The sequence below is a fragment of the Pleurodeles waltl genome, chromosome 8 (genome assembly GCF_031143425.1).
Source record: "Pleurodeles waltl isolate 20211129_DDA chromosome 8, aPleWal1.hap1.20221129, whole genome shotgun sequence".
Lineage (NCBI taxonomy): Eukaryota > Metazoa > Chordata > Amphibia > Caudata > Salamandridae > Pleurodeles > Pleurodeles waltl.
The window spans coordinates 437,634,175-437,659,939 of record NC_090447.1 but is presented as its reverse complement, the minus strand read 5'-3'; the positions used below and the strand labels follow the sequence as shown (position 1 = coordinate 437,659,939).

General features: G+C 43.0%; 1 protein-coding gene across 37 annotated transcripts in view; it reads right to left on the bottom strand.

The window, feature by feature from the left end:
* Positions 1-25,765, bottom strand: part of INPP4A (inositol polyphosphate-4-phosphatase type I A) — a 997,999-nt gene that overhangs the window by 145,000 nt on the left and 827,234 nt on the right. For all 37 annotated transcript variants that reach the window (XM_069204338.1, XM_069204341.1, XM_069204354.1 and 34 more), the window contains one exon: positions 17,291-17,417. In XM_069204338.1, the coding sequence (XP_069060439.1) occupies positions 17,291-17,417 (127 nt within the window). The remainder of the gene's footprint in view (positions 1-17,290; positions 17,418-25,765) is intronic.

The following is a 25,765-nucleotide window of genomic DNA, read 5'->3' as shown; positions in this document are numbered from 1 at the left end:
ATTTATCTCTAATCATTGGCTCTGTGCTGTATGGAAAATGTTACTTATCCTGTAAATATCAGTTTTTAATGTGTACATGCTCAGTATACTCCGTCCAGCTAGTGTTGAGCTTGGATATTTTGAAGTTGGTTTTCTTTGAATGTGGTCTACAGAGCACGTGCGGACTAACTCCATATTAGATTGTATACGGAGTGTTAAATGAGCATAGTGTGGTACACCATACAAATTGTGCAGTGTTAAGTGAGTAGTACAAGAGATCTACAATAATCACAGGATTCCAAGAAGAGGGTCAGTGCATGTGAATCTACAGCACTACACAGTACGAACAGATGCTTAGGGGGTAAGTAATATTTTCAATTTTTTAGCACATGTGGCTGTAGATACACATGCCCCCCATTGACTGTAGGGCAGTGCCTTTCGTAAGTGGGGACTGGCGAGTAGACAATGAAGATGTCTGGAACAAAGTTTTAAAACTGTCTCACCAACTCTAGCCTGCTGGTGGGCCAAAATGGTCATACAGTAGTTCTTAGGAAGTGTGTGGTGTTGACCAGGTGGATACTTTGCGGAGGTCAGCTAGTGAAATGCTCCCTAAGAAAACTCTAGTTGTCCCTTTCTTGTGGGTGCTGTGTTGGGGGTACAGGTAATCTCAGCTTTATGTAAATTTGGATGAACTTGACTATCCAACTTGCTGTGCCTGCCTTAGAGATGGGAGGACCCTTGTAAGGTTTCATGAGGGCTACAAAGAGGTGATGAGACTTATGAAAGGGCTTGGTCATGTCAATGTAGTACATAAAAGCTCTTTTGAAATTCACTGTGTGTAAAGCTCTTTATGCGACTGAATCTAGTAGCAAACAGTGGATTGAAGTCCTGATTACGAGTAAAAGTAGTGTTTATCACACATGATAAATAACATTACCAAGAGGTAGGGGTTTACAAAAGGGTCAGAATTAACTGCCCAACTCAGAATCAGGCCCTGAGAGTTTCATGGTCTGATTAAGGTGAAAGGGTGAACCCACCTATCAGGAAAACTTGGGATTAGTCATGAGAAAAACCCTATCTTTGTGCACCTGAATAAATGTTTCTTGTAAGGTGTCTGCTTCGAGCTTTCTAATGTGTCTGAGAGACGGTATTGCCACCTTCCAGCAGAGGTACTATAAGTTGCTTGACTATAAAGGTTCAAAGGTAGCCTTATGATGACTTCAGTGAGATCCCACACTAAGACACGAGGTATTCATAGAGGTGTGTCCCCCCAAGACCCTCCTTGAAACCCTTCACTCCTCTGACTCTAAAGACGGATGAACTGTCCCTATTTTGCATGTAGCATTGAGATGCAAACCTATTGATATGAAGGCAAGGCCTGATTTCTGCACATGTAAAAGGCAGCTGACGATGTCCGGGACGTTAGCCTTCAGGTGGTCTTTAATTTTGGGAAGACAGTAATGGACAAACCTTTTCCACTTTGCTGCATAACAGGCCTGTGAGGTGGGCCTACGCATGTCCAGCATATTGGTCATGCATTCCTGTGAGAGGCTTAGATATCCAAACTCTAGGACTCCAGGTTGAGCTGCCTACTTGTCAGAGCTGGCCTTGTCTCTTGGTGAGACAGTTTGACCTGGGTGGAAGTTTCTTAAGGTGGCTGATGGACATTTCCAGGTGTTTGGAGTACCAGGGCTGTCTGGCCCAGGTGAGGCCCACCAGGATAAGAGACAAGGACACTTGTTTCATCTTGGTAGCCACATTCACCGAACATATTTAAGTTGAGCATTTGAAAATTGACATTAAATGTAAAAGAAGCCATTGGGCCAGATTCATAAAGGTTTCTAAGCATGTAAATAAAGCTCATGTGTGCAGAGAGAGCCATTTGTGAATTGAAATGTCATATCCTGATATATAGAATCAGGATCTTGCAAACTCCTGCTGTTACAAAATGGAGAACACATTGATGACCCACATGCCCTGAGAATCTCCACTGTAAAGTGTGGGTGTACTCAAGCATTTATGAGCAAGGTGCATTCAATATACATCCAAATGAGACATGAAGAGTCAGATATAAAACAAACTTCAGCTGTAATAGATATCTGCAGTCAATTCTGGTGAGTACCTAATGATGCTGGAGTGAAAACTGTGAACTGAGATTGAAATAAAAGGGTTATACTGGAACACCAAAAACAGTCTGGCACTCATGAGAGAACTTAAACTCACTGTTAACTGAAGATTGCTGTTAAGACTGATGAAATATATAAAATACAGCCTCAACCAATCATTAGAATGCACTGAAGGTTCACGGCTCACTGTGTTTCCTTGATCCTACTTCTAAGTATCATGGACTAGGTTTAAGAACCAGGTGGTGAGGACAGCTGCAAATTTCCTACTCACTAGTATCACTCCCATGATGAAATATTGAACAGTGACTGCTGCATAGATTTCAACTGCTCAGCGAACCCATGGCGGCTATCTCCAACCTAAAGACCCAGTGGATGTCATGATGGTCAGAAAAAAAACGGTTAAACTGACCCCCACCAACAAAATGCACTATTACATGAAACCATCAGCTAATATAAGGTAAGCTCTGCAAAAACCTATGATGGGGACCTCTATTCCACAGTCCACCCTTGCAGTGGAGTCTTCAAATGCAACTGTACTAGAAGCGTTAAAGAACACCAGGGGCTCCCCAGCGAATGAAACAGATTTTGCAGAAGATCTCAACTTTGCTAGGACAGTCTGGCAAAGTGGCACAGATGAAACAAATGATTGCCGGCATGCAAGAACTGAATAATTAATTAGAACAGTTGACAGAGATGTTAAAGGGGGTTCCACAAAATATCAATCCTTTGGGATTGCTGAATGGAGCCGATGGACGAAGTGTGAATGTTTTGTAATTAATTTGATTAAACAGACTCTGCAACCCCAAATCCTGTCTTCATTCTTCATTCTTCTCAAGAAACCATTGGCAGGCATGCAGTGGAACAGTGACTTGGTTGTATCTTATTGCACCAACTAAATTGAACACATCAACTCACTTCTTGATGAAGTTAACTACACTGCAACGGTGATCATTTCTAAATTAAAATGCATGAATGCCATATGTGCCCCAAATACACCACTGTTTGAATTTCATGCAGAGGACGGAGTGTAATTACATATTTGTGGGAGAGTGATTTACCAATGACAAGTCCTCAACATTTAAAAAGGCATAACATGCTTGGGACAGCACACATTCACTACCTTCAGTGCACTAGATTGCTAAATGCTAAGAAAGACACATGAACCACCTTCTCAAATAAACCAATATCCTTCAATACTCTTTCCACCATAATAAATGTATGAACGGGGCAAAATGGTTTTCAAAACAGAGTGGCATAAAGAGTGATGTAATATGGAACGCAAAGTGGGAGAGAGCAGAACTACCCAATATGACTTACAATAGGGGAAAAGGAGAATACAGCAAGGCGATATAACCTCCAATAAAAAATCATGCTCAGGAAATGAAGAATCATAATCAGAACATGATGTGTTCAGTTATTTTTTATCTACAGGACGAAAAGGCCACATCCACCCAGTAGGTGGCATGCTTCATCACTGGGTCATCTCCTGCCATGATCAACATGATCCTGGTGTGAGCTTCTATCTCTATAAGGGACCTTGTGAATTGTTCTTTTTTTCAGAGCCTGTGTCAAACTGGGTGCTGTGTGATGATAGTGTGAGTCTCAAATGAAAGGCTCTGGTGGGGAGGGGAATAGGTGTGCATTTAAACTACCTACTGGTGGATACTAAAAACTTTGAGTGTGTCCCCACTGGTAGAGATAAAAGTATTGGGGTTTTCCTCAACCCACAAACAGAGATCAACATGATTCTGGCAATGTAGCACGCTCAACTGAAGTATAAGGACATTCTGCAGAACCGCCATACCCACTCTGTTAACAAAATGTCAAATGGAGTATATGAAAAACTAGAAAGGAAATAATTGCACTGATGGTCTAGAAGTTTCAAAAGATAGATTCACCTGGTTAGCATAACCCCTTCTCTAGGGTGTTTTCGCCTCATCTTACTGGTGAGTGTAATGGAACCTGGCTGCTACAGTCACTGGGACCCAAGACAGGCGTGCATCCATCTGAGTGAAGAGACTCCCTCACTTGAGGGTGTTACATGGATGGAAGCACTCTGACCTCTCCTAAACACAAGATGAGTAAAAGTACTGCCTTATTGGCAGTGGTATTAGCAAGATGCAGAATTGTGGTTAGCGAATGACAGCCAAATGCCCCTTGATAAACGATTTGCTAAAAGACATACAGGAATGTTTTGTAGAAGAGAAGTCATGTGTAATTCGAGTTAGGAATTGTGAAAGGCTAGCAGATGTTCTAACTGACAGGAAAGAAAACCTAACCACTTTGTTATACTAGCAGGATGATATGTAACCATGAAATCCATCAGGACACTGTAGTAGAAAGGAATCACTAAAACACTATCATTTGCTGCTTATTTTTCTTATATTTACCACAACAGTTGCCATAACATATGCTTAATTTCCAAAAAACGTGGTCCACCATCATCTTGTATCCTGAGTTTTTATTTTTTTTATTTGATAAACAATACCATTACCCTGGTGCTGAAAACATGTAAAACACTTGAGTAGCTAACCAGCAAGTTTCTCTGAAGAATCATTTAAGAATCATTGAAAACAGAAATGATCGGTCACATTAATCTGCGTTATGGTTAAGGAATATCGTAAAAGGATATACTGATCTGGGGATCACTAGTTATCTGTATGTGTTTATGTATAGTCAGGTAAAAGCAAAACACATCAAAACCTCAGCATTGATACTTCATAGTTAACGTCACTGCTATTCTCAAAACCTCTCAACAGCTCTCATCAAGATTCTTCCCCTCTTAGTGCCAAAAGAGCAGTGCTATAAAAATAAAACCTCAAAGGCGTCTTTATCTGACAAGAATTCAAAGCGCCACAAAGAAAAAGAAATATGCTGGAGCTGCATCCCAAATCAATCTAAAAACCATCAATGCCTCCATTTCTCCAGGTACATTTACCTCTCATATAATCTAGTGTAAATCTTCCCACTACAAACATAACTCCTGTAGTAGGATAATATGCTAAATATTATAAAGGGTGATATATGCTTGTATCAGTAACAGTGTGGAGATTGATTACTTTAAAGGATTCGAAGTTCTACTACCTGCTTTCTACTTTTTTGTTGCATAAATCATTTTTATAGTAGGTTCTAAGCACTTCTGTATACTCATCCACTAGAACAGCTTTCACAAATTCAACCAGTTGTTCTATACAGGTTGCAATGTTATTCATTTCTTGTACCTGGTTATACTATTAAAAATAAAATGAATAACACCTATCTCGAAATTTGAGACCCATCTGAAAGCTTCCTTTTCTAGGTAGGTATATGACAGGCTTCTCCAAAGAGTGGCTCGAGAGCTACTGGTAGGTCTCCAGCTATCTAATAGTAGCTCTCTGGTGTGCAAACCCACCAACTAAATTAGAAGCTTTTGCTTGTATGAATTAATATATGTAAACAAAAATTGAAAGCCATGAAGAAATGTATGTATTTTTAGAACTCGTAAGCTGATATTTTTAGAAAAATGGTTGAATTTCCAAAATATATCTTAAACTGATATTTGAGTGATAAATCATGCGGCGTAGGGGAGACCTATCACTTATAGTACTACCTTGGTGCCAAGGGCATTGGGGCCATGGCTGTTATGTATTACCCAAGTAGATGCATTCTACATTGACAAAGCATTTTTTAGATCACTAATGGCAACTATGCCTGATGAATGGAGGTCATCGCAGCAGGTAGTCTTGCATATGATGTCCACTAATTACAACACTAATAATATTAGTAGATGAGGGTGATTTTCATTGAATGCAAGTAGCTCTCATTACGGAAAAGGTTGGGGACCCCTGGTATATGACAACAAAGAAACCCGCCATGAAACAACAAATCTGCATCCCAGTCAAAAGCCAATATGGAAAATGCAACCTTGACGATTCTGTGTAATGCTCTGCAGACTCTTAATACTGTTGCCCATGAAACTGTTCTGCATACGCTGACCAAACGCATAGGATTGTAAAGAGATATTTTAAAATGGCACTCTTCTTTCTTAAGAAGCACAGATCAATTAATTCCAGCAGAATGTTCAAACTCCCAAGCATTTCTTTTGGTGTGTGGAGTACCGTACGAACTGTTAGTATGACCAACAGTCCTTAAACTACAGGTAGATTGCTAGGTACACGGAGTTCAGAAAAGGATGAGTATCCATCCATAAATATGTGGATGACACCGAGCTGCACTTCATTATTTCCACTTCAAACAACACTTGGAAACGTAAAACCTTCCTTACCAACCTTAAAAGAGGAATGTATCTTTCTAAATGAAACCGAACTGAAGTAAAATTTAACTCCTTGTCTTGCATTCCAGAAAGACATGACTCAATACTGGAATCCAAATCTGTAGCATTAGTTGCTGAAACAAATCCCTTGACTGTGAATTTTATCTTACTAAAAACAATTGTGTATGGAAAGACTAACTTCAGTTACCACAATCATTACAACTTCTCCTCAACTGTTCTCTTTCTTCTCATTGTTTCACTATCTTTCCCTCAATCAATCAAATCAATCAAAAAAAATGTATAGAGCACGCTACTCACCCGTGAGGGCCTCAAGGCGCTCCAGGGTGGGGGGGAGCGAGGCAGTTCCCTCCCTGTACAATTTCCAAATGGCTTCTCTAATTACTGAAGTCAAATTACCTAGCTAATGTCGGCATTGTCTTCTACTGATTGGAATGCGCAAAAGCAATGGCAGGCAAAAGACACGTGGTTCAGTTAAAGGTAAATGAAAAAGAATCACATGGTTCTGATTATTTTTCCTTTATCTATGCTTAAAGTAATCTATAGATATGTTGTGTCTTTAAAATACTCCATCCATAGGATAGGGTCCCGGGGTGAGAGTGGATTATAGCATCTACAACGGGAATAGAAGACTCATCAAAACCAACATCACTGAAGGGGTATATAATTCTGTCTTTCAATTTACATGTTCCAACTTAATTAGACTGTGCACAAAGAAAAAACTCTGCTCTCGACTCAGTGCAACGCAGCAATTGTTGTGTACTCCGAGGGGCTTCTTTGCAGGAGATTTGCTAGGATTTCCTTCCATGCTTTTGCTTCAACACTTGAGCAATGAAATCTTCCCAGCACTGATAACTGCTTAGAAGTTAACTTGTTGCTTCACTAAATTGGTGATACAATTTGAGCAACAGCCCTCATTACAGTAGCACTGAAGGTAGGGCCATATGTACAAACACATTTTCCCATAGACACAGAATGGGTAAAACCCTTTGATAAATCTGGCCCCTAGTTCCTTCGAAAATTGGGAGGAGAATCACTAAGTCAGTTGTCCTGTATGTCAATCACTTGTGTAAACAGTGGCTTCCATCTTCGTAGAAGAAGCCATTCTTAAAACATCTCTGTATAGGCTATAACTGCTGAGGGCATGGTTGACACAGTTTCAATTATTATTCTAGCACAATACGGGTTCAAAATATTTGAGTCCTATACAATATTTTAAAAAGGTGTCTCCAGCTGGTCAATCACAAGCCACCAGTAGCTTGCAGGCTGCATCTGAGTATCTCTCCCATCTTATTGCTTGTCAGATAAATTGAGACTATGCAGCTGGCAGAACTTTAAACAGTGCACCACTAATTCTGTGCGGGAGGGAAGCTGGCAGGGCAAGTCCATGCAGCCCACCTTCCTGTAAAAATCGTCAAGGTTAAGCTTCTTCATTCATAGTTACAGGCTGCCACGCTAATATGAAGTAATGAAAATGTCACTTACCCAGTGTACATCTGTTCGTGGCATCAGTCGCAGTAGATTCGCATGTTCTGCAATAGCTCGCCATCTGGTGTTGGGCCGGAGTGTTACAAGTTGTTTTTCTTCGAAGAAGTCTTTCGAGTCACGGGACCGAGTGACTCCTCCTTTTGTCTCCATTGCGCATGGGCGTCGACTCCATCTTCGATTGTTTTTCCCCGCAGAGGGTGAGGTAGGAGTTGAATTGTAGTAATAGTGCCCATGCAATGGAGTGACTAAGTATGCACCTATTTAAGGTTGAGATGATACATATATAAATAATTGAAGGTAACTTCCAAACTGCTACAGGCTCCCGGGGAGGCGGGTGGGCACATGCGAATCTACTGCGACTGATGCCACGAACAGATGTACACTGGGTAAGTGACATTTTCAGTTCGATGGCATCTGTCGCTGTAGATACGCATGTTCTGCATAGACTAGTAAGCAGTTATTTCCCCAAAAGCGGTGGATCAGCCTGTAGGAGTGGAAGTAGTTTGAAATAATGTCCTTAATACGGCTTGACCTACTGTGGCTTGTTGTGCGGATAACACGTCTACACAGTAGTGCTTGGTGAATGTGTGAGGCGTAGACCATGTGGCTGCCTTACATATTTTTTGCATTGGGATATTTCCTAGAAAGGCCATGGTAGCACCTTTCTTTCTGGTTGAGTGTGCCCTTGGTGTAATGGGCAGCTGTTGTTTAGCTTTAAGGTAGCAGATTTGGATGCATTTAACTATCCATCTGGCTATACCTTGTTTTGAAATTGGGTTTCCTGCATGAGGTTTTTGAAATGCAATAAAGAGTTGTTTAGTCTTTCTGATGTTCTTTGTTCTGTCAATGTAATACATCAATGCTCTTTTGACATGTAATGTATGTAGTGCCCTTTCAGCTACGGTATCTGGCTGTGGAAAGAACACTGGAAGTTCCACTGTTTGATTTAGATGGAACGGTGAAATAACCTTTGGCAAAAATTTAGGATTGGTCCTTAGGACGACTTTATTTTTGTGTAGTTGTATAAAAGGTTCCTGTATAGTAAACGCCTGAATCTCGCTTACTCTTCTCAGGGAAGTAATGGCGATGAGAAATGCCACCTTCCAGGTTAGGAACTGTATATCGCAGGAGTGCATGGGTTCAAAAGGTGGACCCATAAGTCTAGTTAGGACAACATTTAGGTTCCATGAAGGAACAGGTAGTGTTCTTGGTGGTATAATTCTCCTAAGGCCCTCCATGAATGCTTTAATGACTGGTATTCTATATAGGGAAGTTGAATAGGTAGTCTGCAGGTATGCAGATATTGCTGCAAGGTGAATCTTAATGGAAGAGAAAGCTAGGTTAGATTTTTGTAAGTGAAGCAAGTAACCCACTACATGTTCTGGAGTTGTGTGTAATGGTTGTATTTGATTAATATGGCAGTAGCAAACAAACCTCTTCCATTTACTTGCATAGCAGTGCCTGGTGGATGGCCTTCTTGCTTGTTTTATGACTTCCATACATTCTTGGGTAAGTTGTAAGTGCCCGAATTCTAGGATTTCAGGAGCCAGATTGCTAGATTCAGCGATGCTGGATCTGGGTGTCTGATCTTTTGGTTGTGCTGTGTTAACAGATCTGGCCTGTTGGGCAATTTGATGCAGGGTACCACTGATAGGTCTAGCAGCGTTGTGTACCAGGGTTGCCTTGCCCAAGTTGGTGCTATCAATATGAGTTTGAGTTTGCTTTGACTGAGTTTGTTTACCAGGTAAGGAAGGAGAGGGAGAGGAGGAAAAGAGTAAGCAAATATCCCTGACCAGTTCATCCATAGGGCATTGCCTTGGGATTGTTTGTGTGGGTACCTGGATGCGAAGTTTTGGCATTTTGCGTTCTCCCTTGTCGCAAACAAGTCTATCTGAGGTGTTCCCCAGAGTTTGAAATAAGTGTTCAGAATTTGGGGGTGAATTTCCCATTCGTGGACCTGTTGGTGATCTCGAGAGAGATTGTCTGCGAGTTGATTTTGTATCCCTGGTATAAACTGTGCAATTAGGCGAATTTGGTTGTGAATTGCCCAATGCCAAATTTTTTGTGCTAGCAGGCTTAACTGCGTGGAGTGCGTCCCTCCCTGCTTGTTTAGATAATACATTGTTGTCATGTTGTCTGTTTTGATGAGAATGTATTTGTGAACTATTATTGGTTGGAAAGCTTTTAGTGCTTGAAAAACTGCTAGAAGTTCTAGGTGATTGATATGCAGTTTTGTTTGATGTACGTTCCATTGTCCTTGTATGCTGTGTTGATCGAGGTGTGCTCCCCACCCTGTCATGGAAGCATCTGTTGTTATTACGTATTGTGGCACTGGGTCTTGGAAAGGCCGCCCCTTGTTTAAATTTATGTTGTTCCACCACAGAAGCGAGAGGTAAGTTTGGCGGTCTATTAACACCAGATCTAGAAGGTGACCCTGTGCTTGAGACCACTGTGATGCTAGGCATTGTTGTAAGGGCCTCATGTGCAGTCTTGCGTTTGGGACAATGGCTATGCATGATGACATCATGCCTAGGAGTTGTAATACCATCTTTGCCTGTATCTTTTGTGTTGGATACATGCGTTGTATGATGGTGTTGAAATTTTGAATTCTTTGTGGACTTGGAGTGGCTACTCCCTTTGATGTGTCTATTATGGCTCCCAGGTATTGTTGTACCTTGCGTGGCAGAATTTTGGATTTTGTGAAATTGACGGTGAACCCGAGTTTGAAGAGGGTTTGTATGATGTGATTTGTGTGATTTGAGCACTGTATGAACGAATGGGCCTTGATTAGCCAGTCGTCCAAATATGGGAACACATGTATTTGCTGCCTTCTTATGTGTGCAGCGACTACCGCTAGACATTTGGTAAAGACTCTTGGTGCGGTTGTTAATCCGAAAGGCAGTACCTTGAATTGGTAATGTATTCCTTTGAATACAAACCTTAGGTATTTCCTGTGCGATGGGTGTATTGGTATATGGAAATAAGCATCCTTGAGGTCTAAAGTTGCCATGTAGTCGTGTAGTTTTAGCAATGGCAATACTTCTTGTAGTGTGACCATGTGGAAGTGGTCTGATTTGATGAAAGTGTTCACTACTCTGAGGTCTAGGATTGGTCTCAGCGTTTTGTCCTTCTTTGGTATCAGAAAGTACAGTGAGTAAACTCCTGTGTTTATTTGTGTGTTTGGCACTAATTCGATTGCATTCTTTTGCAATAGTGCCTGCACTTCTATCTCCAGGAGATTGGAATGGTGTGTTGTTAAATTTTGTGCTTTTGGTGGTATGTTTGGAGGGAATTGTAGAAATTCTATGCAATAACCATGTTGGATAATTGCTAGAACCCAAGTGTCTGTAGTGATTTCCTCCCATGCTTTGTAATAATGACCTATTCTTCCCCCCACTGGTGTTGTGTGGAGGGGGTGAGTGACATGTGAGTCATTGTTTAGTAGTAGGGGTTTTGGGGCTTTGAAATCTCCCTCTATTTCTAGGGAATTGCCCTCCTCTATATTGTCCCCGAAAACCTCCTCTATACTGTCCCTGGTAAGTGGACGGTGTTGCTTGTGAGGTGCTGGCTTGTGTGCTTTGACCCCGAAACCCCCCTCGAAAGGGCGTTTTACGGAATGTGCTGTAATTCCCTCTGCTCTGCGGGGAGTAGAGTGCGCCCATGGCTTTGGCAGTGTCCGTATCTTTTTTGAGTTTCTCAATCGCTGTGTCCACTTCTGGACCGAACAGTTCTTTTTCATTAAAAGGCATATTGAGAACTGCTTGTTGAATCTCTGGTTTAAATCCAGACGTTCGGAGCCATGCATGCCTTCTGATAGTTACAGATGTATTAATTGTCCGTGCAGCTGTATCTGCAGCGTCCATGGAGGAACGTATCTGGTTGTTGGAGATGGTCTGTCCCTCCTCAACCACTTGTTTTGCCCTATTTTGGAAGTCCTTGGGCAGATGTTCAATGAGATGTTGCATCTCGTCCCAGTGGGCTCTGTCATAGCGCGCAAGTAGTGCCTGGGAGTTCGCGATGCGCCACTGGTTTGCAGCTTGTGCTGCGACTCTCTTACCAGCTGCATCGAACTTGCGGCTTTCTTTATCTGGGGGTGGTGCATCTCCAGATGTGTGAGAGTTGGCCCTTTTCCTAGCTGCTCCTACAACAACAGAGTCTGGTGGCAGCTGTGTAGTGATGAAAACCGGGTCCGTAGGAGGCGGCTTATACTTTTTTTCCACCCTTGGTGTGATTGCCCTACTTTTGACCGGCTCCTTAAATATGTCTTTTGCGTGCCGGAGCATACCAGGGAGCATAGGCAGGCTTTGGTAGGAGCTGTGGGTGGAGGAGAGTGTGTTGAACAAGAAATCATCCTCGACCTGTTCTGAGTGGAGGCTTACGTTATGAAATTGTGCTGCTCTAGCCACCACCTGAGAGTACGCGGTGCTGTCTTCTGGTGGAGATGGCTTTGTAGGGTATGCCTCTGGGCTGTTATCTGACACTGGGGCGTCGTATAGGTCCCATGCGTCCTGATCTTGGTCACCCTGGCTCATGGTGGTGTGAGCTGGGGAGTGAGATGGAGTTTGTGCTGGTGAAACGTTAATCACGGGCGGAGGAGAGGGTGGTGGTGTAACTCTTTTCACCACTTTTGGTTGTGGTGCTTGTTCCGTCTGGAACTCCAACCTTCTCTTTCTCCTAATGGGGGGAAGGGTGCTTATTTTTCCTGTCCCCTGCTGAATGAAGATACGCTTTTGCGTATGGTCCACATCAGTTGCTTGTAGCTCTTCCTCAAACCTATGCTTTTGCATTTGGGAGGTTAGCGAGTGCTCTTCTGTATAAGGGCCTGAAGCTGGGTCGCTTGCAGTTTGTTTCGGCGTCGAAACTTTGTCTGCGTGTTTTTTCGGCTCCGAGGTGACTTTTTTCTTTTTCGGGGCCGAAACCTCTCGGCGTCGATCTGTTTCGGTGCCGCTGTCTCGGCGTCGAGCCGTGTCCACACCGGCATCTCGGTGTCGAGGCTTGTCTCCAGCACTTTCTCGGTCCCGAGAAGGCTGCGTGCCGGTGTCTCGACCGGAGTCGGACGATCTCGGCACTGTTTGGGCCTTTTTCGGTGCCGACGGTCGGTCACCGAATTTATGGGTTGAGCCATGGCCTGGTGGCAGTGGCGTCCCCTGGGCCTTGTAAATGTTTCTTTGTGTGGTTTTCGACGTCTTACTCACGGTTTGTGTATCGTCGAATCCTTCGGAGTCTGAGTCTTGGATCGAGAAGGTACCTTCTTCTTCCTGTTCCTCGAACTCCCGTTGGGCTGTCGGTGCGGACGCCATTTGAAGTCTTCTGGCTCGACGGTCTCGGAGTGTTTTTCGGGACCGGAACGCACGACAGGCCTCGCAGGTGTCTTCGCTGTGCTCAGGTGACAGGCACAGGTTGCAGACCAAATGTTGGTCTGTGTAGGGGTATTTATTGTGGCATTTGGGGCAGAAGCGGAACGGGGTCCGTTCCATCGGCGTTCTTCAGCACGCGGTCGGGCCGACCAGGCCCCGACGGAGGATCGAAAAACTACCCCGAAGGGCACCGGAGCTCTTCGATGCGGTGTGGAATCTAAGTACGCCGATCCCGAACGCAACAATACCGACGAAAATCTTCCGAAATTAGCTAATTTTCCGTTCCGAAACTCGGAGCGACAGGAACACGTCCGAACCCGATGGCGGAAAAAAAACAATCGAAGATGGAGTCGACGCCCATGCGCAATGGAGACAAAAGGAGGAGTCACTCGGTCCCGTGACTCGAAAGACTTCTTCGAAGAAAAACAACTTGTAACACTCCGGCCCAACACCAGATGGCGAGCTATTGCAGAACATGCGTATCTACAGCGACAGATGCCATCGAACTTATACTTTTGCAGGCAAGTTGATTCTGCACTAGTGCTCAGTGCTACAGGTTGAGTTTCTTCTTACTCTCATTCTAACTTTCATTTTTTTCTCATTTCCTTCTACTGCCCTCTACTTTTTCAGTTTACTTCCATTTTCCACTTTTTTGTTTTCTTTACCTCTTTTCATTCCCACCTTTGCTTTTCTTCTCTTTCCTCCCTTTTCATATTCTCTCCTATTTTATTTACCTTTTTCTATCTTCTTTCTTTCCTGCCATTCTCTTTTTCTGCTCTCATTTTCTCCTTGTTTTCTCTTCTTCCCCCCTTTCCTCTGCTCATTCTCTCCGTTGTCTTCTTTTCATTTATCCTTTTTCAATTCCTTCTTACCTTTTTGCCTTTCCTTCTCTACTCTTCCTTCAATCCTTTTCCCTTTCCACTTTTTCCTCCTTTATTTCCCATTCTCTGTATACCTTTCTTCTCTCCCTCCCCTTTCCTTCTATCATTCTTCTTTCTTATTTAATTTGCTTCTTCTCTGCTTTTTCTCCTTTCCTTCTCTCACGTCTCTTGTTCTTCTTTTCTTTTCCTTTGCTATTCCCTCTCTATTCCTCCTTTAGATTTTTACCCATTCCTATTTTACCTTTGCCTCTCTTATTTTTCTCCTTGTTGTTTCTATCCCTGTACTGATTTCCTTGATACATTTTCCTGCCTTTTTTCTCTTCACTTTGTTTTCTCCTTTACTTCTCTTAATTTGTTCTCTTCCTTCTCTCCTTTCCCATTTCTTTTGTTTGCCTTTTATTCTCTCTTTTTATTTTTCCTGATTTCTGCATTTTCTTCATTTCTTCTCTTCTTTGCCCTGGTACTTCTTTCTTTATTATTTCTCCTTTCCTTCTCTTTTTCTCTCCCATTTGCCCTCTTCTTGTTCTTTTCCACTGCAACCTTTTTTCTTTTGCATCGCCCCATTTTCTCCCTTTCATTTTCTCTTTCTTCTACATTCCTTGACTCTTCTCTTTCATTGCTTTTTCTTTTTTCCTTTCATTTTCTCCTCTTCATATTTCTTCTTTCCTCCTTTGCTCTCTTCACTCTCATTCTTTTGTGCCTTCTTGTTCTTTCATTTCTATTTCCTTCTCACACCTGTATTCATATTTTTCTTTTTGTTCCTTTTCTCTTTGCCTCTCTCCTCTCCTTTGTCTCCTTTTCATTTTTCTATTTTCTCTATTCATTTGATTCCTGTTGTTTTACTTTTCACCTTTCCCTTTTTCTCCTTTTTTCACTCAGTTTTCTTCTTTTTTTTGTTCCTAACTTTTCTCCTTTTTTCATTCCTATCCTTTCTCCTTTTATTTGCTCCTACCTTTTCTCCTTTTATTCTTTTCTACTTTTTTTCTTTTTATTCTTTCCTACATTTACTTCTTTTTTGCCTTTTAGCTCCCTCTCCCTTCTTTCCTCTTTAATTCTTTTCTCTGTCTTAATTTGTGTTTAATGATTGCCTGACGTATATTCAAAAGCATGGGAGTGGCTGCAGAGGTATGCTTATATGAGACACTGTATGAATCTTCATCTACCTCACAAACTATATCATTAATCATTGCTCACCATCCTTCCTAGTTAAGAGCACAATGTTATAGGTTCAAAAGATCTTGTTTGATGACATCAAGCAATGGACTTTAGGACACTTAGATAGATAATGGAAGCTTTTCGGTCCCTGGCTCTCTCAGAAAGAGCAGTGTCATTGCATGTCTTGGGTGACAGGGAACATGAACTTCAGTGAGATGCTTGACTTTGAGAAGTGATTCACAGACAAGAACAAAGGGACACAAAACTGATCTCTGAGGAACCTATGAATAAACATTTCATTAAGCAGCTCTGTGCCATTAACGCTGTACATGCAAGACAGAACTGGGGTTCTTGAGGGCCAGAGTATAAGTTGCTTGGCCTTCCTGTACTCTTATTAATACAAACAGCAGTGACCCAGGACAGTTTTCATTGATTAGAAGTAGCTCTCACTATGGAAAGGTTGGAGACCCCTGCTCTTAAGTGTCTGCAACTTCCTCCCCTTCAGCTCCTCCTTAATCAACATGAATGCATTTAGATTCAGCAAATGGCATACTAAATTTATCAAAAACATATGGTCTCTCTGAGTGAGATGAACCCACCAGCAGTTTTCCAACAAGGCAATACAATTTCTGGATTTGACTTTGAAAGTGTCACTGGTGCTAGCAACAGTTTCGCTGGAACCACCAGATGATGCTGTAAAGCTGCTAAGTATACATGCAAACTCTAAGCCAACTGCCTAAAGAAACAACCTACTACTTCCAGCTCCACTCGCTGTTCAGAATTCTCTCAATGTTCCTCAATAGAGAGTGCAAGCAGTGATGCAAAACCTACAGGCACCTTCTGCACCACCGCAATGGTTCCATGCTGTAGAACAGGCAGTATGGTGGCGGACGAAATGTTAAACAATTCTCTAAATTGGGTCACAATGGAAAAGATCTCTATTTTAAAGGCCTTAGAAATTTCCAATTGATGGCACCATCAGCACTGAAGTTCATGCCCTTTCCTATACAGAGGCTAGACTTGAAGCTTGCTCCTAAAGCCGTTTACCAACCACTTCCAGAAGTGGTGCAGGGTACTCCTCTGAGTCCAGACAGGGAGTTCTTCTTACTCTTTCTTTTGGATGAATGTATATCATAGGACTAGAAGACAGCAATTCAATCCTCAATCTCTTCTGCTTATGTTTTTTGCACCAGTCCAGTCAAAGAACCCTAATGGAAGTCCTAGTGCCTTATGTTTGGGACAAGACTGTTTATCATTCTCCCTTTCAGTTGGTCAAAATCAGGCAAGCACTGCATTTTCATCGGTCATGCTAAACACTCAAACACCACTTACTGTTGTCATGGGTGTCAGTTTCTGACGTCAACCTTTACATTTGCTTAAACCCCTATAACATTAAGGCATTTTGCTGCTAATGACAAACAGATGTAACAAAATAAAAAAATACAATAAAGCAAAAAAAATAAAACTTTCTTAATCATTGGCATTGTTTCCAGAGAGTTCTAGAGTCCTGACACTGGGGCACTGAAAGGGAGCAGAATGGGTTCTGCATGGCTTATGATCTGGTGTGTGATCAATCTCATATTAAGTACACCTCTTTCTCCTACAACATGACTATGTATTAAAAATATCCACAGGACCCAGCCTGCAGACAGTTTAAAGAACCTACAGATGGAACAGTATTCAACAGAACCTGCTTTTTAATTTTAGCAATATGAGAGGTTATTACACAATTTTTGCAGAAAAATATGCATTTAACTTATGTGTTCAAAAAATGACTAACCTAATTAAATAGTTTTCAGCTCATTTTCAGCTCATATTTTTGTCTACTGCTGTTTTTGAAATGGAAAACAAAGCAGCTAAGAAATGACTGAAGGTTTTCTATATACACCAATGCAATGTCTTATGGTTATCACTGAGAAACAATGTTCAGTTTTGGATTCAGGGAAATTATTTAACTAAAGGGATACCAAGATGGAAATCACAGTGAGATAAAAAACTTTTGCATGTATACATATATTTTTTATTAGTCCATACCGATTTCCTGTGATGACCGGCAGCATGTCCGCAGAGGAATTTGATGTGGCTTGGGTTACTTTAAAAGTTACATTCCTCAAGTCCATAATGCCTAGATTCATGTCCTCCAGCATCGCAAGTTCCTCGCCTAAAATCAAGAACAAATTCATATTCAGCTGTTTTGAAGCTGCCAAATGTCACATTCAGCACTATAAGACTAAATCCAATTAAAATAAAAAGAACCTTGGAAGTGCAACTAAATAGTTTAACTACTGATCATACAAGGAAGCTGTGCTTCAGTTATGTCCTTTTGTTTTTTTACATGTAGATTAAGCCAAAACCCCCACACTATTTGGGAGGAAGGCGAAGCACTGGACACGTAATGCTTTGTGTTTAAATACGAACATCTGGATTTAAAGTCTTGAATATATGCCTAAATTAGCAAATGTCCAGTTTTTTTTCATTTGATGTACATCTGAGTGCTTCCTTTAACTCATTTGACACAGAACGGATCGCCTAGAAATCAGACTAGCTTCTCTGCCTTTTGTTCTGTTCTCAGAGCTGACAACTCTAATTCAGGAGGGTTTAATAACAAGTGAACTGACTTCCAAAATAGAAGCCAAGGAATTTAGTACTGGCTCTCCTGAAAAGTTAACTGAAGCTCTTTGGACAAATGTAATGGATTTAGTGGCTTGGCAGCAAATCAAGCAAGACTAGTACTTACTTACTTGCAATTTTGGAGGTGAATGGTCAAATGAAGTATGGTTGACCTGACCCAGGGTGGGTTGGAATAGGGGTGAGGTTCTTGACCCATAGGTTTAAGACTGCAAAGGGCAGGGAGATGTGGTATGGCCTTGGTCGGGCACCACCAGTAAGAAAGATGGGAGTATTGCTGGAAGTAATAAGATGAAAGCAATGTACAGCATGAGACAAATAAACATGAGCAACATATACTTTAACAGCGTGGTTAAACGGTTCAGTCCTACCTTGACCTGCACAGTAATCCAAAGGTTAAGGCTTGCTGGAGCACTACTGGAGCTATTGGTAAATGAGACCATGCCATAGGTGGCTGATCTAAGATGTAGGCTTTTGAAGGCCTGGCAGAGGCAAAGAGTCAGGTAGAGAAACATTGCACAGCACTTACTGGTGATGCCAAGAAGGTAGGACCTGCCTCAGTGAAACGGAAAGAAAGGATGGCTGACAACCACAAGGTTAAAATTTAAAGTGAATGTGAATTTAACATGGTAGTTTGAAGGGTAGCAAACCTCCAAATTATTCTGAGAATACTCTGAGCAAACCCCAAAAGTTTGGCATAAGGATCTGAGATGGCAGAATGGTAAACAGCACTTTTGGGACTCTCTGGTGAAGAAGAAAGGAAAATAGCCGTCAGTGCGGATGTTCTGTTCTAGAGGAAGTTTGGATCTGCAATGTAGCAAACACAGAGGGACACCCTAAGAAGGGTAAACCAGAGAGCCCTTAGTTTCCTTTCGGAAGGTACTGTGGTGGTGGTTATCCCAAGACAACCCCAGGGTGGTCCTCTCCTTTGCAGGCACAATTCAGGCTTCTGGACTTGCAGCACAAGGTGAGCTTCTATGCCCACAGAGCTCAACACAGGTTACACTTTACAAAGATCCCTCAATATGCTTAAAGGAATAGAGAGAGCCTCCGACTGAAAGGCTCCATATACGTTCCACTTCACAGGATGACTGCCAGCATGACTGCTAGTTGATCATGAAAGTGAACGTTTTCCATACAGTGAGGTTGGTCAGTCCTATCTCTGTTATGACCTGATGCCCACATTTCTTCACCTGAGTAATTCAGATGGAAGTAGCCGGCGGTCATGAAATACAGAATCTCCTGAGCTATCGTGGTAGGTTCAAAACTTGGATACTGCAGGCCACAAGATTTTCGTTGTCCTATACCAGCTTACTGAGCTACAACCACAGTCAAACTTAGGGACTGCTGATGTGCATGCGGGGTAGCAACGCAAAACTGCTGCCTAAAAGCTGCTCAAATACTTTGATAAAACTGATCAAGGATGTCACATGAAAATGGTGAGTGACCTGCAATATGTTCCCAATCAAATTAAACAGGGGTGTTCTGGCATGGAGTATATAATTCCTTGGAAGACCGATGTGAGAGAAGTGTCAGACTGGAGGAGTGTCCCTACACTGTGTAAATCCACTAGACACCAGGGATTGTTTTTTTTTTTGTGTCATAAGGGGATTGACCCCTTGGGGCAAGGGTCGCTCCCCAGGGGCCAATAATTTTATTTGGCCTATTCTGCTCCCCATGGGGGCAGATCGGCCTATATTGATTAGGCTGATCTACCCCCGGTGGGCAGAAGCCACTAAACACCAGGGATTTTTTATTTTTTAATGAAATTGGCATAAGGGGAGCGACCCCTTAGGCAAGGGTTGCTCCCCAGGGGGCAATTTTTTATTAGGTTCTTTCTGCCCCTTCTGGGGGCAAATCGGCCTATTGTGATTAGGCACTAATCACCAGGGAAGCCACTAGACACCAGGGATTTTTTTTAATTTGTTTACATTGATAAGTAGAGCGACCCCTCAGGCAAGGGTCTCTCTGGGGGGGGGGGGGGGGGGGGGGGGAGAGGAGGGAGGGCTTTGGGAGACAAATTGTTTTTAACCATTTCAATTTTTATTAGGCCAATCTAGACACCAGGGATTTCTTTTTTTTAGGTCAGTTTCACGCAAGGGGAGCGACACCTGGGGGAGGGGCAATTTATTTTAGCCCATTTGTGCCCACCTTGGGGGCAGATCGGCCTATTTTGATAGCAGAAACCCCACCAGACACCACAGAAGAACATTTTTTATTTTTTTTAAAAGAGGGTGGCGGTATGGCCATACCTCCCACCCAAATAAATGGGGACAAAGTTGTTCTGTCCTCCTGTGGGCAGATGGGGCAACTACCCCGATCCACTCCCGGGGGCGCAGAAAGTCTACTAGATGCCAGGGAATTAAAATAAAAAATTGTGGGCTTGTGGCTACCAACCATTATGGGCATGGTTTGCCCCCACCCCAAATGAAGGGGGTAGCAGTCTTTCAGCTCTACCCGGCACACTAAAACATGCTATCCCACGGCAAGCAAGAGGACACTTGATAATTTGGGGTTTTGGTTTTACATTTGGGCCATGAGAGCTTGGCTAACTCTCAAAATCGTCCCACTTGGAATGGCGAGGCTGCACTTTTTGGACTTTGGGAAGCTGCCATTTAGAAAAATCCACAAGACCTAGACACATCTGAAAACTAAACATCTGGGTGAATCCAGGGTGGTGTGCTTCACATGCACCCGCACCATTTTCTTACCCAAAATGCCCTGCAAACCTCCAATTTTGCTGGAAATCACACATTTTTCCCATATGTTTGTGATGGAACCTTCCGGAATCTGCAGGAATCCACAAAATTCCTACCACCCAGCATTGTCGCATTTATAGCGATAAAAATTCTGCCCCACTTGTCAGCCTAAAAATATTTTTTTTCAAACTGCCCTTTGGATCCGCTTTGGTTACCCTCAATTTCAACATGTCCATATAGTGTTTTGGGGCATTTCCTTTCGGAGAACTAGGCCTACCCACACAAGTAAGGTACCATTTTTATCAGGAGACTTGGGGGAACGCTGAGTGGAAAGAAATTTGTGGCTCCTCTCAGATTCCAGAACTTTCTGTCACCGAAATGTGAGGAAAAAACATTTTTTGGGCCAAATTTTGAGGTTTGCAAAGGATTCTGGGTAACAGAATCTTGTGAGAGCCCCACAAGTCACCCCATCTTGGATTCCCCTAGGTGTCTAGTTTTAAAAAATGTACAGGTTTGGTAGGTTTCTCTAGGTGCCGGCTGAGCTAGAGGCCAAAACCCACAGCTAGGCACTCTGCAAAAAACAGCTCAGTTTTCTTTGGGAAAATGTGATGTGTCCACGTTGTGTTTTGGGGCATTTCCTGTTGCGGGCACTAGTCCTACCCACACAAGTAAGGTACCATTTTTATTGGGAGACTTGGGGGAACGCTGAGTGGAAAGAAATTTGTGGCTCCTCTCAGATTCCAGAACTTTCTGTCACCGAAATGCTAGGAAAAAAAATTTTTGGGGCCGAATTCTGAGGTTTGCAAAGGATTCTGGGTAACAGAACCTGGTGAGAGCCCCAAAAGTCACCCCATCCTGGATTACCCTGGGTGTCTAGTTTTAAAACAAATGCACAGGTTTGGTAGGTTTTCCTAGGTGCCGGCTGAGCAAGAGATCAAAATCCACAGCTAGGCACTTACCAAAAAACAGCTCAGTTTTCTTTGGGAAAATGTGATGTGTCCATGTTGCGTTTCCTGTAGCGGGCATTAGATCTACCCACGCAAGTGAGGTACCATTTTTATCGGGAGACTTGGGGGAACACAGAATAGCAAAACAACTGTTATTGGCCCTTGTCTTTCTCTACATTTGTTCCTTCCAACTGTAAGACGGTGTGTACAAAAAGGCGTCTATTTGAGAAATGCACTGTAATTCACATGCTAGCATGGGGACACCAGAATTCAGAGATATGCAAATAACCACTGCTTCTCAACACCTTATCTTGTGCCCATTGTGGAATTACAAAGGTTTCCTTGATACCCATTTTTCACTCTTTATATTTCAGCAAAAGAATTGCTGTATACCCGGTATACAATGAAAACCCATTGCAAGGTGCAGCTCATTTATTGTCTCTGGGTACCTAGGGTTCTTGATGAACCTACAAGCTCTATATATCGCCACAACCAGAAGAGTCCAGCAGACGTAATGGTATATTGCTTTCAAAAATCTGACATCACAGGAAAAAATGACAGAGTAAAACGGCTGTTTTTCTTTACCTCAATTTCAATATTTCTTTATTTCAGCTGTATTTTTCTGTAGGAAAACCTTGTAGGATCTACACAAATGAACCAATGCTGAATTCAGAATTTTGTCTACTTTTCAGAAATATTTTGCTTTCTGGGATCCAGCATTGGTTTCATACCCATTTCTGTCTCTAACTGGAAGGAGGCTAAGAGCACAAACAAATAGTAAAAATTGGGTATGTCCCAGTAAAATGCCAAAATTGTGTTGAAAAATGTGGTTTTGTAATTCAAGTCTGCCTGTTCCTGCAAGCTGGGAAGATGGTGATTTTTAGCACCACAAACACTTTGTTGATGCCATTTTCAGGGAAAAAAAACACAAGCCTTCTTCTGCAGCCTTTTTTTCCCATTTAAAAAAAAATAATGCTGTATTTTGGCTAATTTCTTGGTCCCCTTCAGGGGAACCCACAAACTCTGGGTACCTATAGAACCCCTAGGATGTTTGAAAAAAAGGACGCACATTTGTCGTGGGTAGCTTATGTGGACAAAAAGTTATGAGGGCCTTAGCGCAAACTGCCCCAAAACGCCAAAAAAAAGGCCTGGCACCTGAGGGGGAAAAGGCCTGACAGAGAAGAGGTTACTTTTTTAATGGCACCCCCTTTATGAATCACCACAAAACTTTGCATAATTTCCCAATGTAGAAAAAGGAATAGGTCTACAAAGTTTTGTGAGATTTATCAAAAAAGTGGCAATGTTACTAGCAAGTGCAAATTTCTAACTATCACTACAGTATACCTACCACAGCTTTGTAACATTTATCTATCTACACACACTATCTATCTAGCTTTTTTAACTTACTGCCGGCCACTAGAAGGTAGTTATAGTTCGGACCTAGTTTCCATGGGAAAAGCATTTTTTGTTTTGCTAATAACTTTGGCATCGTATGACAAATATTCACAAAATTTTCAGAACTAGTTTGGAAGTTATTTCAGATGCTGTCTGAAAAGATTTGGTATGATTCGTCAAGCAGGTGCTGAAAAAACAGGTGATCCCAAAACACATTTTTCCCATGCAACTTCCCTAAGGGATTTTAGATACAACTACAGCCTGAATCGCTGAACGTAATTACACCAAATTTGGCAGAAAGCTAGATTTCGGTCCAGAAAGAGTGCTTCTTGTAGTTTAGTGTAAATCTGTTCAGTAGTTTTGGAGATGCAGAGGGTCCACAAAGCCCATAGATCTCAAACTGAGATCTGATTGGCTTCCACCACTTCTACCACAAACTGGTGGCAGTCATTTTAAGATTCACATGGTTTTTTTTGTTCAAATATTTTACAAAAATGTGCTGAGGATCTGTGACAAAATTTAAAAAACAAGCGTGGTCTCCTGCACTCTTTTTTAAAGCCCCTCAGGTGGGCCAGGTCCCAGGGGAGAGGGGGTATAAATATTTATATTTTAGGTGAGGTGGGTGTGCGTGGACCCCCTTTCCAGGCCAATTTGTGACCCCAGGACCCCATCCCCCAGGGCTCAGGTGTTTTTGAGAAGGGTGAGGAGGGCACGTAGCCCGGGCCGATTTCAGCGCCAGGGACCACATCCCCCAGTCAAATATTCAAAGGTGTGTATAGAAAGGGGAGGAGGACCGCTCAGCCCGCCCCCTGCGCCATTATTGGCCATGGGGACCCCCATCCCCTACAATCGGCTCAGTCTATGTCCCGGAGTACCCATCCTCAGGACACAGCGGTTTCCCTGCCTCACAACTTTCTGCATTTGCTTGAAGCACAGGTCAGTGCTGAGATAGGTAGACAGAGTGCCTTTGTCCTCCTCCTCTTCCTCCATATGTTCTAGCTCTGGGAGCCAAAGCCAATTACCTCCAGACTGGGTTGATGGGTGAGGATGTCTAAGGAACTGCATCTTCCCTCCTCCTGCGCTGAAGGGGCCAGCTTCACTGAAGATATCAAGGGTTTCCAAGCTCCATCTAGGGATAGACCGAGCATCTGTCTCTTTATTGTGGTAAGACCTTTTTGCACCTGGAGGCAATGAAGGGAATGCAGAGAGTAATGTCGTGCTCCAGGAAGAGACAAAGATTACAGACCCCGTACAGGTCTGTCCAGGGATATTTGCGGTGGCATTGAGGGGTATCAGATCCCACAAACTCTATGACTCTTCACTTTATGGAGTCCGTGTAGGAAGGTAGCCTCTTTCTAGCCTTGTTACCCCTACTTTTTGCCTGTCTGTGAATATATGTCAGGGTGTTTTCACTGTCTCACTGTGATCCTGCTAGCCAGAGCCCAGTGCTCATAGTGAAGACCCTATGTTGTCAGTATGTTTGATATGTGTCACTGGGATCCTGCTAGCCAGGGCCCAGTGCTCATAGTGAAAACCCTATGTTGTCAGTATGTTTGATATGTGTCACTGGGATCCTGCTAGCCAGGACCCCAGTGCTCATGTGTTTGTGGCCTATATGTGTTCCCTGTGTGGTGCCTAACTGTATCACTGAGGCTCTGCTAACCAGAACCTCAGTGTTTATGCTCTCTCTGCTTTTTAAAATTGTCACTGCAGGCTAGTGACTAATTTAACCAATTCTCATTGGCACACTGGAACACCCTTATAATTACCTTGTATATGGTACCTAGGTACCCAGGGTATTGGGGTTCCAGGAGATCCCTATGGGCTGCAGCATTTCTTTTGCCACCCATAGGGAGCTCCGACAATTCTTACACAGGACTGCCACTGCAGCCTGAGTGAAATAACGTCCATGTTATTTCGCAGCCATTTTCACTGCACATAAGTAACTTATAAGTCACCTATATGTCTAACCCTCACTTGATGAAGCGTCACCATGGTAACTCCGAACATGGCCATGTAACATGTCTAGGATCATGGAATTGTCACCCTAATACCATTTTGGTATTGGGGGGACAATTCCATGCATTCCCGGGTCTCTAGCACAGAACCTGGGTACTGCCAAACTTGCTTTCCGGGGTCTCCACTGCAGCTGCTGCCAACCCCTCAGACAGGTTTCTGTCCCCCTGGGCAGAACAAAGAATTTCCTCAGAGAGGGTGTTACACCCTCTCCCTTTGGAAATAGGTGTAAAGGGCTGGGGAGGAGTAGCCTCACCCAGCCTCTGGAAATGCTTTGATGGGCACAGATGGTGCCCATCTCTGCATAAGCCAGTCTACACCGGTTCAGGGATCCCCCAGCCCTGCTCTGGCGTGAAAAAGGACAAAGGAAAGGGGAGTGACCACTCCCCTGACCAGCAACTCCCAGGGGAGTTGCCCCAAGCTCCTCCAGTGTGACCCAGACCTCTGCCATCTTGGATTCAGAGGTGTTGGGGTACAATGGACTGCTCTGAGTGGCCAGTGCCAGCGGTGACGTCAGAGACCCCCTCTGATAGATGTTTACCTTTCTCAGTAGCCAATCCTCCTTTCTGGGCTATTTAGGGTCTCTCCTGTGGGCTATTCCTCAGATAACGAATGCTAGACCTCACCAGAGTTCCTCTGCACTTCCCTCTTCGACTTCTGCCAAGGATCGACTGCTCCAGGACGGCTGCAAAACCGCAACAAAGTAGCAAAACGACTACCAGCAACATTGTAGCACCTCATCCTGACGGCTTTCTCAACTGTTTCCTGATTGGTGCAGGCTTTGAGGGCTGTCTGCCTTCACCCTGCCCTGCACCAAGAAGAAA